Source organism: Nannospalax galili, unplaced genomic scaffold (genome assembly GCF_000622305.1).
Source record: "Nannospalax galili isolate Female #2095 unplaced genomic scaffold, S.galili_v1.0 scaffold1463, whole genome shotgun sequence".
NCBI classification, from domain to species: domain Eukaryota; kingdom Metazoa; phylum Chordata; class Mammalia; order Rodentia; family Spalacidae; genus Nannospalax; species Nannospalax galili.
Window position 1 is genome coordinate 1,421,959 of NW_008349596.1, and position 16,702 is coordinate 1,438,660.

At 46.3% G+C, this 16,702-nt stretch overlaps 1 protein-coding gene across 1 annotated transcript in view; it reads right to left on the reverse strand.

Annotated features, from left to right (window-relative positions):
- Nucleotides 1-2,202: 2,202 nt before the first annotated feature.
- Nid1 (nidogen 1) overlaps nucleotides 2,203-16,702 on the reverse strand; it is a 90,291-nt gene continuing 75,791 nt past the window's right edge. Inside the window, exons 16-20 of the mRNA XM_008847037.2 lie at nucleotides 11,093-11,264; nucleotides 9,132-9,289; nucleotides 7,804-7,927; nucleotides 6,419-6,531; nucleotides 2,203-4,233 (exon numbers count right to left, since the gene is read on the reverse strand). Of these exons, the coding sequence (XP_008845259.1) occupies nucleotides 4,112-4,233; nucleotides 6,419-6,531; nucleotides 7,804-7,927; nucleotides 9,132-9,289; nucleotides 11,093-11,264 (689 nt within the window). The 3' untranslated portion in view covers nucleotides 2,203-4,111. The remainder of the gene's footprint in view (nucleotides 4,234-6,418; nucleotides 6,532-7,803; nucleotides 7,928-9,131; nucleotides 9,290-11,092; nucleotides 11,265-16,702) is intronic.

The following is a 16,702-nucleotide window of genomic DNA, read 5'->3' on the forward strand; positions in this document are numbered from 1 at the left end:
CACAATATCCGCAAGGTTCACCTGTGTTGTATGATGCATCAGAACTTCATTCCTTTCCAAAGCAGCATTTTGTGTGTGTGCGTGTGTGTGTGTAACCTATGTACCATTCATCTGTTGATGGCCATGAGTTGTTTCTACTTTTTGGCCTGGGTAAAGAATGGAGCAGTGCACACTGGTCTACAAGTGTCTGTTCCAGTCCCTCGTCTCGATTCTTTGGGCATTACTTAGAAGTGAGGTGGATGAATCACAGGTTGCTCTATACTCAACTCCTTGATGAACTGCCAAGCTGTCTCCCATCAAGTTGATACCTTACATTCCCACTAGTAATGCACAGAGATCCCACTTTACCCACATCTTCCCCTGCACTTTTCTTAAACAGCCTTTCTAGTAGGTGTGAAATGGTATTGGATTTGTGGTTTCATTTGTTTTACCTTAACGACTAGTGATGTGGATTTTTCTTTCTGTGCTAGGGGCCAAACCCAGGGCCTCACGCATTCAAGGCAATCACTGTCCCTCTGAGTTGCAATACCCAGCCCTTGAGTATCTTTTCATGTGCTTATTGACATGTACGTTTTACCTGTAGGACTATTTGTTCAACTCCATTATCCATCGTGCTACAAGAGTTCTTTATATTTCTGGATATTAAGTCCTTACTAGAATAATGCACTTGCAAATATTTTCTCCCTTCCCATGCACGGATCCCCTCTTGATAGCATCCTTTGATGTACAAATACTTTTAATTGTGAAGTCCAATTTATTAGTTTGTGCTTTTGATGTACTCAAGAAATCATGGCTAAATTGTATCAGAATACATCATCTTGATATTTTGGAGAGCAACATCCTTCTTGCCCATCTTGGCTCCAGCAAACTCTGCCAGGTATGTGTGTTGCTGTGCACAGAGCCGCCTACTATAGGGTTGGGTGATGAGAAATGATAGGCTCAGCTAAGATCAAAATTAACTGTAATTCACCAGTCTCTTCCAAGCTCTCATGTACTATAAGTGTTTCTTGCTTTTTGAGACAGGGTCTCACTATGTAGCCCTGGTTGGCCTGGAACTCACTATGTAGACCAGGCTGGCCTCAAATTCATAGAGATCCTCCTGCCTCTGCCTGCTGAGTGTACAAGTGTTCTTCTGTAGTATGAAAGAGTATAACAGAATCTATATCCTGAGGTCCAAAATAGCTACTTCAGACCTGAACTCCTGTCAGTTCTGATGGAGGGATGGATTCTTGGAATCTTCTTCAGTGTCTTTCCTGATGTCATCTTTATATAAGTAGGTTTTATGGCCAGAATAAGCCACTGTGAATTTTAATAGCTTATACAAGTTGTCTCTTTCAAACAACTCCCATGGGCAGGTATGCCTCATTACTGACTTCTGCTCTGCAACAACTGAGCTCTGAGCACCTCAGTCCTGCAACTTCTGAGCCCCTTTCCTCTAATTCAGAGGCTGTTCACATCCCATTATGGGGACTCTGGGTGGTACCTCCCTTAGGTGACAGCATAGCACACATCAGAGGTCTCACTCCCTGGCCACCATCAGGAGAATCTTTCCTCTTTCTGAAGATGAGGGGCAGAACAGCTTATTTCCAGTGCTGAGGCAGAAAACTTTATTCCTTGCATCTAGAATCCATTTTTCTGGGGATATAAGCCAGTTAGTAGAGTGCTTGCCCAGCGTGCACAAAGTCCTGGGTTTGATTCCCAGTGTTGTATAAGCTGGTTGATGTAGCACGTGCCTGTGATCCCAGAACACAGGAGGTCCAGATAGGAGGATTACAAGTTCAAAGTCATCCTTGGTTACATAGGGGGTTGGAGGACAGCCTGGTATACATGAGGCCCTATTTCAAAAAAGAAAAAAACCAAAAAAGAAAAATGTTCACAAGAGTAGTTTGGGGATTTGTGATATAATTGCTTTTAAAGTCAGTTATAAGTCTTTGTCTTTTGTGGGTGGTGTGGTTAACGAATGGCTCAATAGAAACACCATGTTAAGACCCTCTAGGTCCCCTAGATTTTGCCAGTTATTAAATGGTCTGGTTTTCCATCATATAGTGGCCTCCAACATCACATTGTGGTGGCACATGCCTTTAATCCCAGCAATCAAGAGGCTGAGGCAGCAAGACTGAGCATTTGAAGCCAGCCTAGATCAGTCTGGACCACAACATAGCAACACTTGTCACAAAGAAAACAGTAACAACAAGACAAAGCAAGATTTTAACAGTTGTTTTTTTTTAATTTTCTGTACTTATATTCATACAGCTGTAAACTCAAGGAATCATCCGATACTTGTATAAATCCAGAGAACTGTTAATAAGCACCTTCAGGTTTCCACAGTTGAAGAATTTACCATATAAAACATTTTAGAAAGAATCTAGTAAAATGAATAAAAGTTATAAAAGTTGTACAACATCATGATGAACATGACAGTGGGCTTTGACAAATGACAAATTTCTAAAAAGAAAGAAACGGAGCCTACTTTATGGGGCTGGGCTGCACAGAAGACTCACATGTTCCTTAAACCCTGTGATTCTTGGGGATATGGTAGTTCTCTCCAGACTCCAATTATTTAAGGAGCGACTCCCCCCTGATTCAGGTCCCCTGGGGCCAATGGAAGCAGGTGAGAGGAGGTAGGAGGAGCTGGGGTTGGGGAGTTATATATGATAAAGCTGGAAGAAAAGGAAGCCTTCTCCCCACAAGAAAAACATCAGACAAATTCTTCTATGTCCTCAGGGCCAAGTGCCCTTTGGCAAAATGTGCCATTTTTCTATGGAGTTATTTAAGGGTTTTGGTTATTGCTGTCCCTAAGCCCCTCTGCCATCTTTTCCTCTTGGGTTTTCCATTCCTGTTTATCCATACCCATCTCTCTGTGAGAGTTCCCTCTGAACTGTCCACTCCCTTGCTCTGTGCTGTGCTGACTTAAAACTTCTAATGCTTGACTTTCAATCCAAAATTTCTATTCTAGAAAGATGAACAAAAGAAGCAGATGAAAAAAAGAGAGAGGTGTAGCTACTCACATGGTCAGGAGATGTTTTTGAAACAAAGGCAGACAGAAAGAGGAAAGGCAGCAATGGTCCCTTGAACTACACCATGAGCAATTAAGGGTCTGGACCACTAGTAGAAGTACTCAGCTCTTCCTAGATTGTGTTTTCAGGTGAGTGTCTTGCAAGGGCCACAGAGAGAGGGAGAAAAAAGAAGCAAGTTCATGGTTGAGAGGACACTGGTTCTCAGGAGCTGAGGCCAGAGGCACTAGAAAGCATAATTACTTGGTCCAAGCCCCAGCCTGGGACCCAGAGGGGTCTCCACAAAGAGACTTGGAAAGTGGTACCAGGAGTGGGGCTGAAGTCTCATGTAGCATCAGAGACTAGATTCTGATGTAGGTGCTTTAGCTAAGACAAATAATTTGGTAATCACGGTTACAGTTTAAGGCACATCAAAATAATCATCCCCATCCTCAAACATCTTGACTCTACATCCTGAAATTCCTCTCATAAGACATTTCCTTGACTTACACATTTAATTACCAATGGCTGCTGCTGAAATGCCAGTATTTTTAATCTGGAGGGGCTGCGTATCACCATCCATCAAATACCATGAAGCCCTAGGATAGGAGTTGGCTCTGGTTACATGGCAGTGCATGCTCACGCAGTCAGAGTCTTGGGCAGGAAGAAGTAGGACAGAAAAGGAGGGGAGTTAGATGGGTGCATAAAGACAGAAATCAGAGCACCGAAAGAAAAGGAATGACTCACAGTTTGCCTAAGCTGAGGTTAGTCTTAAACTCCTGATCCTGCCTCCACCTCCTAAATGTTGGAAATACAGGCATGTATCATCACATCTGGCTTTTCACTCAGAACTCTATTATCTTGTCTGAGGACTGGGGTCAAGGTATGTGTATGTGTGTGTGGTTCCTGCTCTCGGGTAGGGGTAGAGACTTTCCCATTACTGGAGTCCAGGGTGATCGTTTTGGGGGAAGAGTGAGGGGAAGTTGTTGGGGCTCAGGCTGGGCTAGACCTGGACCTAATGGTCACGCCACTGCAGGACAATTTTCAGTCCATATCAAGTCATTTTAAGTAGAGTGTTACTGTGAAATTCTTGGAGAGGGAGCAAGGCATTCCTTTCTTTATTTCCGCTCAATGCAGTCAACGCCCAGAGTGTTGTCGGGGCATCGGCAGGTTCTGCTCCCTGGGGTGGCCAAGCAGAGGTGGGTACAGCCGCCATTATTCACAGAGCAGTAGTTGTGACCTAGAAAAGATGGAAATCAGAGTTACAGCCTCCTCTCTAATCAGCTGACATCTACAATAGCAGCCTCTCCATTAGCCTCCTTTGTGGCTCTAAGGGGCCAAGCTGAGCTATTGCTGCTTTATCATAGATCAGACAGGTAAGAACCCCCATTCCTGATTTGGGGATGTTGTGGTTCATCTTGATTGCCAACTTGATGGGATTTAGAGTCGCAATGGAAGCACACTTCTGGGCATGCCTGTTAGCAGTTTCTAGGTTAACTAGTACAGGAAAAGCCACTCTAAATGTGAGCAGGATCACCCCATTGCCTGGGGTCTCTGACTAAAGAAAGAGGAGGAAGTGAGCTGAACACTAGCATCTATCTCTCTCTGCTTCCAGACTGCAGATGCAATGTGACCAGCTGCCTCACAGTCCTGCCACCAATGCTGTCCCTTCCGGGATGGACCGCACCTTCAAACCGAGCCACAATCAGCCCTTCCTTAAGTTGTTTTTGTCAGGCGTTTTGTCACAGCAGTGAGAAAAGGAACTAATAATGCAGGGGCCTGTGCAAAGACAGCACTGAAGCTACTTAGTAGATCCCAGGGAGGATCCTCCAACTCCAGCATGGAACTGAAACCTTAATATGGTAGATAATTTTCATCTAACACATCTTTGGCCTCACGCAAGAAAGAGGATGGCTTAGGGGAGAGGCCTTTGGGAGGAGGCACAGCTCAGCACCGACTATGGAGCCAGGACACCTGGACTCACCTGCAGTTCGTCTGCTATAGCTCTGCAACTCAGAATAAGCACCATGAAATGGGTACAACAGCACCTACCACACAGGGTTGCCATGGGGATTAAATAGACCAATGAACAGAAGGCACTCAGCACTGTGAGCTGACATCAAGGAGCTTCCAGGAAGTGTCACGTGCAATTTTCAATTCTTCCTTCTGTGTGTGTGCATATTTGTGTATATGTGGGTACACATGCATGTAGAAGTCAGAGAAGAACCTCAAGAAGCACCCCTCAGGCTACCTAAGGAATAAGCCCTTTCCTAAGGGTTTTATTCCTTACTATCTTCTTTGGAGACAGGGTCTTCACTGGTCTGGAACTCTCCAAGTATGGTAGGCTGGCTAGCCAGCGAGCCCAAGGGAGCTTTATCTTCACATCCCCAGCACTGGGATAACAAATTCAAGGCACTATGCCTGGATTTACATTTTATTAGTTTATTTATTTTTATTATATGTGTATGAATGTTTTGCCTGCATGTATGTACGGGCACTTGTGCATGCAATGCCCACGGAGACCAGAAGATGGCATTAGATTCACTGGAACTGGAGTTATAGCCAGTTGTTAGCCACCATGTGAATGCTGAGAATCGAACCTAGGTCCTTTGCAAGAGCAGCCAGTGCTCTTAACTGCTCTCCAGCCCCATGCCTAGCTTGTTTTTATGTGGGTTCTAGAGACCAAATACAGATCCTGTGCTTGCAAGACAAGCACTCTATCAACTGAGCCATTTCCCTAGCTGTGTGCTTATAATTTATCATTGTTGTTGCTGTTAGGCCAAGTGCATGAATGTTTAAAGCAGCAGCCATCCAGGAGCAGGAGAAATGGCTCAGCCATTAGAAGCACTTCCTGCTCTTGCAGAGGACCAAACTTCAGCTCCTGGCACCCACATCAGGTGACTCACAGCTGCCTGCAACTCCAACTCCAGGGGATCTGATCCCCTCTTCTGACCTCCACAGGTACCTGCATGTATGTTGTGCACATACATACACTTAGGTACACACACACACACATACAAATAAATGAATGAATGAATAATTTTTAAATAGCAGTGATCCAACAGTGAGTTCCTATTTGTACCTGAAGACTGTACACTTCAAGACTCAGTTGTACTAACCATATCCATCCCAGACCTTCAGATTTCTCATTGATGTGTCTGACTCCCCACTCAACAGTGAAGACCCTTGGGGGAAGCGACTGTGTCTAGCCCAGTGTGGCTACTAGCAGCTACGTGTTGACTCTGAGCCTCAGGGACAATCCCCTAGACACCAGAGAAAGCAAGTGATGGACTAAAAGATTTCCACGATGCTGAAGCTGGGCCTCCTGCAGGAAGGAGCCAGGGATGTGTTTAGGCCACCTTGATATTCTAAGTGGGTCACGTAATCTAAGTGCTGATTCACATTCAGCAGCATGAATGCGTTACCTTGGGGACACTGGGACAAGGCAGTGGTGATCCCATATGGCCGGGTCTGCTTGTGGGGGTGGAAGGTATCCATCTCTTTGGAAATAGCAAGGTCAACAGCAATCACTGAATTCCTGCAAAGCACCAAAGGATAGAGGGTAACAAATGGATCTGGTGGCTTCAACTGTTCTCAGAAGAGTTAGGTAGCCTCTTCTGTGGGTTGGGAGAGAAACTGACATAGTGGTCTCACTCTCTAGGTGTCCCTCCCTCCCTCTGGGGGTGGACCAAGACTGACGTTTGCTGGTTTTTTAAAAAATTATTTATTTTGGGGGCTAGAGAGATGGCTCAGTGGTTAAGAACAGCGACTGTTCTTGTAGGAGACTGTGGTTAGATTCCCAGTACCCACATGGTGGCTAACAACCATCCATAACTCCAGTTCCAGGGGAATCCAATGCTCTCTTCTGACCTCCAAGGGCATTGCATGACACAGGTCATGCATAATTCATGCAGACAATACACTTATATGCTGGGTGTGGTGGCACATGACTGTAGTCCCAGCACTTGGGAGGCAGAAGTAGGAGGATCTCTATGAGTTCAAGGCCAGCCTGGTCTACATAGCAAGTTCCAGGACAGCTGGGGCTACAGGGAGACCCTGTCTTGAAAGGACCAAAAACAAAAAACAAAAAAAACAATACACTTATACACACAAAATAAAAATAAAATACTTTAAAAAATTATTTATTTTTAATTTATGTGTATGAGTGTTATGCCTGCATATATGTAAGTACACCATGTGCATGCAATGTCCATGGAGGCCAGAAGAGGGCATCTAATCTCCTGGAACTAGAGTTTCAGATGGTTGTTAGTTGCCATGTGGTGCTGGGAACCAAACCCACATCCTCTGCCAAAACAGCCAGTGCTCTTAACCGCTGAGCCATCTCCCCAGCTCCAGTGTGCTGGCTTTTTAATGATGGGCCATGTCATGAAGCTCTTCCCTCTGCTCTAAAGTCCAGGCTTTCTGTCAGGCCAGCCACCTACTTGGAGTGACCCTCCCTTTGCAAGAAGAGTGGTCGATTAGAATCCATGGGAGCAGTGCAATTTAAGAACGACAGTGAGGCAGTGACATACTATAAGCATGACGCCCACAAGCCATGTGACCCCAGGCAGCTTCTGGGGGCACAAATGTACATGCTCAGAAAGTCCAGGTTTCAAACTTGGACATCCTTGGCCAGGAACAGGACAGTCCTCCTCCTTTACCCCTCCATACCTCCTGACAGCCAGGAAGGGAGAAGGGGGAGGGCATCTCTGAAGGCTCAAAGGTTAGGACAAGAGGCCAGAAGGAAAGGGCTCCCACAGACAGAGGAGGGGCACAGGGCTGCCCAGCAGCATAAAAGCAGCCTACATACGTCTTCCAGTCTGTGTAGTACAGATTCTTCCCGTAGCTTGTCACAGCGAAAGGATACTGGAGTCCTTCAAGAACCTTGCGTCGGCCGGGCTGAGCAGGGTTTAGGCATTCTGCCCTATGGGTGCCTGTGTGTGGCAAACACAAGTTGGTCATTGTTCATGCAAGAAACAGGCTCTTTGTGTCAGAAAACGAGCGTCTGAAAGGCAGGGGTGGGGGAGTTCAGTGTTGCAATGACCTGTCCTGGGAAACACAGAGGGTTGGCTCTTCAGCTCTGACACACCATCCCTGTCTCCTGTCTTACCCCTTTCATCAATTGACACCCACCTGAGTTCCGGCACCCATACCTGGTCCTCTGGGGAGATGTGAGCCAGGGTAGAGAAGTCCCAGCCTGTCCCAGTCTCCCCAGTTCTTTGTCTGAGAAGGAACTTTGCCATCTCCTGGCCTTTACTCAGTCCCCCGTGCCCCCGTGCACCTTAGCATCTCCAGACCCTTCCTTCCTGGAGCTAGAGCACTGAAGAGATATTACTGGTCACCAGCTGTGACTGGGCCTGTGACTAATGCCTGCGTGATGACTGTCACAGGATCGTAATGGTAATACAAGGATTCCCAGCCCACCCTGTCCCACCCTCTGTACACCTGCACAAGAACACACAGTCAACAGAGACTTTCACAGGAAGAGATGACAGATGGTCCTGCGGGACAAGCATCTTGCCCACATCTTGAGCCTGCACTGCCAGGATAGGGATTCATGTTCTGTTGTCTCTGCCTAGGCTCAAAGCCCTGCCTACGCCCTTGGAGACAAAAGGAAGCTATGGGGATGTATGTGACTTGTGAATTGCTTAAAAGGTATCAGGCTAACAACAGACTTCATGTGGTACCACTTAGAACAGGGGTCAAAGCCAGGCCTGGTGGTGCAGGCCTGTCACCCTAGCTACTTGGGGTACTGAATCAAGAGGATCCTAAGCTCAGGGCCTGCTTGGGCTACAGTGTGAATTCTAGACTAGCGTAAGTGACTTAGTGAAACCCCATCTCAGAAAACAAAAAGAACTGGAGATAGAGCATGTATGTGTAAGTTCAATCCTCAGTACCCTCCCCCACTGAAACAGGTGTCAGTTAGCAATTATTTCAGGTTCTGCAGGTTAAAAGGCAAAACCGGGGAGGGTACACAGGTAACTATACAAAACACTTAAATGTGACATTTAACAGTGTGAAAACTGTTCAGATCCTGCAGTTACACAAATCAGGCAACAGACAAAATTTGCCCACTTTTAGGTTAGAAGAATAAGAAGACTGAGAACTGTTGCCAGGTAACATCAAGCTTCCTGTTACCTGCATCCACCCAGCAGAGCTGAGATGAAAACGCATCAAAGGTCAGGCCATTCGGCAGGCCCAGGTTGTCCTGAGCGAGAATCCTCCGGTTGGTGCCATCCATGTACGAAGTTTCAATTTTTGGATTATCTCTGTTCCAGTCTGTCCAATAAAGGTTCCTGGAAAGGTAAAGGAGGGGAAAGAGGAAGAGAGATCCCGAGCATGAATGGAAATGTTTGTGAAAGACACTCTGAAAGCACCTGGCAGAAGAGACCAGCAGAGAGGAAAACATCCAGCCATGGGATCCTGGGTTGCTAAGGTACTTTTCTTTCCACGTTACTTTGATTCTTTGCTCAATTTTGGAAACTCTGTTACTAACAAATTCTATTTCCTTTATAATTGACATAAAATATCTTGAAAAAGCTGTTAACAAAACAAAACATGGGGGCGGGAGTTAGAGAGATAACTCATTGGGCAAAATGAGACTTCAGTTTAATCCCCAGTGCCAGTTTAAAAAGAAAACGCTGGCTGGGTGTGGTGGCGCACGCCTGTAGTCCCAGCACTTGGGAGGCAGGGCAGGCAGATCTTTGTGAGTTCAAGGCCAGCCTGGTCTACATAGTGAGTTCCAGGACAGCTGGGGCTACAGGGAGACCCTGCTTCAAAAAGACATTTAAAAAAAAAAAAAAAAAAAAGCTGAGTGTGTCGGGGCTGGCGAGATTGCTCAGCAGTTAAGAACACTGGTTGTTCCTGCAGAAGACCCGGGTTCGAATCCCGGCACCCACATGGCAGCTAACAACTGTGCTTAACTCCAGTCCCAGGGGATCCAACAGCCTCTTCTGTCCCCCACAGGCGCTGCACGACATGGGTGCACTTACCTACATGCAGGCAATACATGCATACACATAAAATAAAAATAATAAATAAAAATTAAAAAAAAAAAAGCTGAATGTGGTGGTGGCCAAGGTTTGAAATCTCAGTGCTGGCTTACTTGGGGAGGTTCAGGCTAGTGAGAGACCCTATCTCAAAAAAAAAAAAGGTGAGGGGCTGGAGAGATGGCTCAGTGGTTAAGAGCACTGGCAGCTCTTGCAGAGGACCCAAGTTCAAATCCCAGCATCCACATGGTGGCTAACAACCATCTGTAACTCCAGTTCCAGGGAGTCCAACGCCCTCTTCTGACCTCTGCAGGCATTGCACAATGCGGGCTCATGGGCGCTATACATGCAGACGATATACTCATACACATAAAATAAAAAGTAAATTTAAAAAAATGTAAGCAATGCCTGAGGAATGACACCCAAGGTTGTTTCTGGCCTCAACACTCATGCTATCATACACACACACACACACACACACACACACACACACACGGAGTAATTCCCCATGTGCTATCACAATGTAAGAGGCCACGGCAAGACCAAGAGGACTAGACTGTGACAAGATGCAGTTCTCAGCAGAGGCGGTGGTCGAGGTCACTGCTGTCTGCCTAGGGACCATAATACAAGGGATGCTGTGTCTGAAGGAAGCATCTTGGGGCTGGGGCCTGGGCTGTGAGATCACAACCTTGCTGTAGGGTAAGAGAGAGCAAGCGACAGGTTGAAGAAGCCCACAGGAAGTCTCTAGGGACACTTGACCAGGTCTGTGCCAACAAGACATCCCAGGGGCATGTTTAGGCCAGCCCAGTACTCCCACAGGGTCTGTGCAGTTTGAGTGTTAATCCACATTAAACTCTATGCTGGGCAGCTTAGTGTTTTATCCCAGCTTCTGGGTGCCGCCATACAAAGTCTCTTGATAGAAATTCTAAACCAGAACATGGCATGAAGTCCACACTGCAGTATGTGTGAGGATCTTATCAGCTTCTAGACTCTTCAATCATGTTCTCTCTCATCCACCTCAGGAGAGCAATGCATTAGAACCTTACCTGAGACCATCCAAAAGACCAGGGCAACCAGAATAGACAGATGTACGTGTGAACACAAACATACCCTCTCACGGAGTCCGTTACAATGCTTCTGGGATTCACCAAATCTGTATCAAACAGCACCCGGCGCTGTGTGCCATCCATCTTTGCAACTTCTATTCGATCCAGATGAGAATCTGTCCAGAAGATGTTGCGGCCAAGGTGGTCGAGGGCGATGCCTTCTGGGCTTCCAAGATCTAGAAGCAAATGCAGAGTTCCACTGGTTGTCTTCTTCCCTAAGATTAGACTCACACTCTTCTCTCCCTCTTACCCTACACTTTTAGGTGGTGGTAGGGATAGAATCCAGGCCTTCAAGCTTGCTAAGCAAGGACTCTATCACCAAGACACACTCTCATCCCCCAAATTTTCTGATTACTCAGTTGTCTTTCACAGGCATTCAAACCTTATACCTTGAAAAACCAAATGGAAATGTGCAGTCTTACTGTTTGTGAGATAAGCAACAAATTCAAAAACAACTCATTCATCCTCCCCCATCCATTGGGTACCACACTGGGAACCAGGGAGATTACTGTGACAGAGCTTAGCCCTGTCCATCAAGAAGCCCACAGCCAATCACAATTCAAACTGAGGTCTAGTTTCTATGGGCACACAGAGGAAGACAGATGTAGAGCCAGCCTGAAGACACCACAGAAGGGTTCCTGGGGGAGGAGGCTCCTGTAGGAACTGACTCCTGAAGGACCAATGGGAATTTATCATTCAAGAATCCTGGATCAGGGTTTTCAGGTATAAAGGAAGGTTACATGTGGTTTAAGGCAAACTGTAATTTTGTATGGCTGTAATTTTGTATGTAAGGGTGTAAGAGAGTGGCCCACAATGAAATGTGGATGTGGGGTAAGCATGGGAAGATCTTTAGTAAAAACAGGAGATTTTCCTTCTTTGATAATTATGGGGCAGAGGTGGGGGAAGGCATTTCAGGAAATAATGTTTTCAACCATACTGTTAGTACTTTAATAGAAGCATAAGGGGGTTAAAACAAGGGGCTTGGCGATTATAAATAACACTGTGCTGGAGAGCTTTAGTGTCAACTTGACACACCTGGGTTGAGGGAGACTCAGTTGGGGAATTTCCTCTATTGGACTGGCCTGTGGCCATGTCTGAGGGGCATCTTCTTGATGAGTGATGTGGGAGGGCTCAGCCCACTGTGGGTGGTGCCACCCCTGGGCAGGTGGGCCTGTGTTGTGTAAGAAAGCAGGCTGAGCAGGGGCCAGGGGAGCAAGCCAGTAAGCAGCATTCTTCTGTGGCCTGTGCTCCAGCTCCTGCCTCCGGGTTCCTGCCCTGAGTTCCTACCTTGGGCTCTGGGATGAACTGTGACCCGGGAGACGTAAGCTGAATAAACCCTTTCCTCCCCAAGTTGGTATTGGTCAGAGTGTTTTGTCAGAGCAATGAAGAATAAACTAAGACAAACACCCCTCTCAGTCTTCATGGGCACTAGCAACAGTGATCAAGACAAAGGTTGGCAATGGGTAACAGAATATTCTATGCAAGTCCCCAGCACCCATCTGACTTTATTCCAAGTTCAAGATTCAGATGTTTTCTGACTGTAAGTTAAAAAAATGAAATGACATTGTAAGATTTATTGGTATCGCTTGAGATTCTTCCCCTGTATCAACTAGAGGAAGACTGAAGGGCATTTAGCTTCCTGAAACAGGCGACCCTACCCAAGGAATCTGATGTATGAGGAAGACTTCCCAACCCCACTTTCTCTCATCTCTATGTGAGCAAGCTGAACCCTCACCTCAGCCTTCACTAGACCCAAGCATGGCATGGAAGCAGCGAAGGGGCTAATGTGGTGGCCCAGTGGGTAACGTGCTTGCTACACAAGCATGAGGACCCACGTTCAATTCCTAGCACCCACAAAAAACCTAGGGGTAGCAGGGCATGCCTCTAATCCAGTGCTGGGCAGGCAGAGACAGGAGGAGCTCTGGGGTTTGCTGGCTAGCCAGTCTAGCCCAATCAATGAGCTTTAGCTTCAGTGAGAGACTCTGTCTCAAAAAATAAGGTGGAGGGGCTAGAGAGATGGTTCAGTGGTTAAGAACACTGGTTGTTCTTGCAGAAGACTCAGGTTCGAATCCCAGCACCCACATGGCAGCTAACAACTGTCCATAACTCCAGTCCCAGGGGATCCGACAGCCTCTTCTGACCTCCGCGGGCATTGCACAACATGGGTGTACTTACCTACATGCAGGCAATACACACGTACACATAAAATAAAAATAATAAAATAAAAATAAAGTGGAGTGTTGGGGGACCCTGCTGCTAAAGGTTGTAGTCCTCCATGTCCGGAGAGCTCTAAGGGGCTTGGTGCTATATGGAAGGACTCCCTTTCTTAGAGGGGGCCTCCTGCTCTCTGCCTGACTTACCTGGAAAGTGCCACCAAGCACAGATGCCTGGCTTTATTTGGAACATGACCTTTGGCATAGTTACCTGCAATAAAACTGACCCCAGGGTTTTTTCTATATGATAATTAGGCATTGCCCTATAGTCGGATGATAGGATTCCCCTACCACATGTACATAAAGCATACTATGAGAACCTATCAGCTGAAGCTTTGGCTGCTGCCTCCACACTATATTTTCCCTGACCCCCACTGAATAAATGGAGCTGTTTCACTGAATCTGACTCCCCAGAAAGTCTTTTTCCATCATGCTCACTGGCCGTCCTGACCCAGTTCGTCACTTCTGCTCCCTTTGTCCTCGTGGACTGGTGGCCAACGACCCACGAGGGGAGGGAGAGACCCACAGTGGAGAGTGATTGAAGACATCACCAACATTGACCTCTGGCTTCCATATGCATGTGTACACACATGCCTTGCACACACACACACACGCATGCATGCATGCATGCACACATGCACGTTTCTGACTTGAATCCAGCCAGAGGAAGGTGATTCAGAACTAGAAACTAAGCTTGCATAGTCTGTTATTCACACCCAAAGAAGAGCAGTACAAAGTAGGAAGATCTTTCTCACATCACTAGGGGCCAAGGGACAGTGAGGCCGACATCCAGGGCCCCTGTGGTTTTCAGGCAGAACCCGAGTCACCCAACCTGGGTCAAACCTGGAACGAGCACGTACTGTGGGAGCCCTGAGTGACTTGGACACATGGGGGCGGTGTCCAGAGGGTCTTTACATGGTATCCAGAAGAACCCCTGGGAGCCCAGGTCATACTATCACCTCCTGAACAGCCCTGGTCCTGATCTCACATTAAAGAGCCATAGAGCTGCTTCTCCTGCAACCAAGAAAACATGGCTCCGTGGGCTGTACGTCCAGAGGATAGGGCTGGAAAAGGTCAACCCTGGCTGTGCAGAACTTGGGGACCATAAGGATATAGGCTTTTCTGCACTCCTGTGGAAAGAAAGTTGAGTGTGGTACCTAGTGAAGACGCTATCTGGTTGGGACTTTAAGACACAAAGAATGCAGGAGGAAAAGACTACTATGTCCCCAAGCCCCACCTGAGATGCACTAAGAGTTTCTACTAGAAGTTTCTTTCTCTCTCCTACAAAGATCTCATTTTGGCTCAATTCTGCGTTTTCAGTTTGCCAAGTTGGCTTTTTCCAGTTTCCCACTGTGCTAAAAGAAACTCTTGGCTGATTTCTGGCTCCCAAAGTGACAGGAAATAGCAGACAATGATCTATTCCCCTCTTCCACTGGGTTTTGAAATCAAATCACAGATAACAGCAACATTTTCAACAGAGCGGCTAAAAGCATTTTCAAAGTTCTCTTCATTAAGCCTGGGCATGAAAGCTAATTAACATCATTTAAATAGCCCACTGGCTCCCAGAAAAGGATTCAAGGGCCAAGTACAAAGCCAGAAGGATTTCAGTCACCCTCGGCTCCATTCCTGATGCATCATCATTAGGGAAGGAAGCAAAGAAGTGTGTGTGGGGGAGGTGCCTGCCTGAGGACTGATCCTACAGCACCAGGACCCTTCTAGAACATCAACTGTAAGAGAGCATTAAATTAGGGGCTGGAGGGATGGCTCATCAGTTAAGAGCACTGGCTGCTTTGTAGAGGATATGGGTTCGATTCCCAGGACCCACATAGCAGCTAACAACTGTCTGTAACTCCAGTTCCAGGGGATCTGACACCTCTTCTGATCTCTGAGGGCATTACATGACACACATGCACCCACCGACACGCAGGCATTATACTCATACACATAAAATAAAAATAATAAGCTGGGCGTGGTGGCACATGCCTTTAATCCCAGCACTCTGGAGGCAGAGTCAGAGGCAGAGTCAGAGGCAGGCGGATCTCTGTGAGTTCAAGGCCAGTCTGGTCAAATAATAAATAAAATATTTTAAAAAGAGAGTGTTAAGTTAGAAATCGAAATAACTATATGAGGTCATCCCTAAATTACAAGAAACGTAAAACAAGGCTTATATTTGAAAGGATCGAATGTTTACAGAGGAAGCAGAAGACTCTGTACAACTAATATCATCAGCATTCCAATGCAAAAACTGCCGAGTCAGCTATGAGTCATGGTGTGGGCACCTTGTGCCTCCATTTCAGCACAACAGACTTTTTACAGACCCTGAGGTTTTTGATGAGATAATTAAACTTCCATGTACAATGGATTTGTTTTTGAACCCAGGGCCTCACATGCTCTATCTCTAAGCTATATCCCTAACCCTCTTGTAACTTTTTATTTTGGGACAAGGTCTCACTAAATTGCCTAGACTGGCTGTAAGCTCACTCTATAGCCCAGAGAAGCTTTGAACTTGTGATGCTCTTGCCTCAGTGTCTCAACTAGCTGGGATGACAGGCCCACACCAGTGAGCCTGGCTGGTTTTGATTTGTTGAATGAAGGTATTAAAAGTGGTTTACAGAGCCAGATGTGTGGTAGTGCATACCTTTAATCCCAGCACTCCGAAGGCAGAGGCTGGTGGAACTCTGTGAGACTGGGGCTAGTCTGGTCTACATAGTGTGTTCCAGGCCAGTCAGGGCTACATTAGTGAGACTCTGTTTCACCCTGCAAACCCACAAAAAAATAACGTATACAGTTCATGGCTCTAATTGACATCCTTAAGGTTAAATGTCAAAGCTAGGCTATGCTAAAGCAACACCCACTTTATTATATGTAATTCAACAGAAACAGAATTGCCTTGAAAATTGCTGGACTCCTCTGGCCTCTGGCCATTAAGGCAAGAATCGGGGAGAACAGAAGTATGTGAGGTAAGAAAGAGGAGCTACCCCACCTCAAATTGCTACATTGAAATGACAACTCTAACCAACAATGGTCTTGAGGATAGACTCTACTTTCAGGGCTGGGTGTGGTGGCAGATACTTGTGATTCAGTTCTGGGCAGGTAGAGGCAGCAGGACTATATAATGGGTTATATGGTGAGACCCTGTTTCAAAATACATAACTAACTAAAGAAAGAAATAGGCCAGGTATAGTAGTACATGCTCATAATACCAGCACTGGGGAGGTGGAGGCAGAAAGACCATGAATTCAAAGTCATTCTCAACTAAGTAGTACATTCTAGGCTAGCCTGGGCTACATGAAAGCCTGTCTCAAAAATTAAAAAATAAATAGTCTCTACCTTCAGGAATTTGCCAATAGGCTTGTGATCTACCTAACTCGTTTTTTTTTTTTTAAAGACTTAATTTTAGT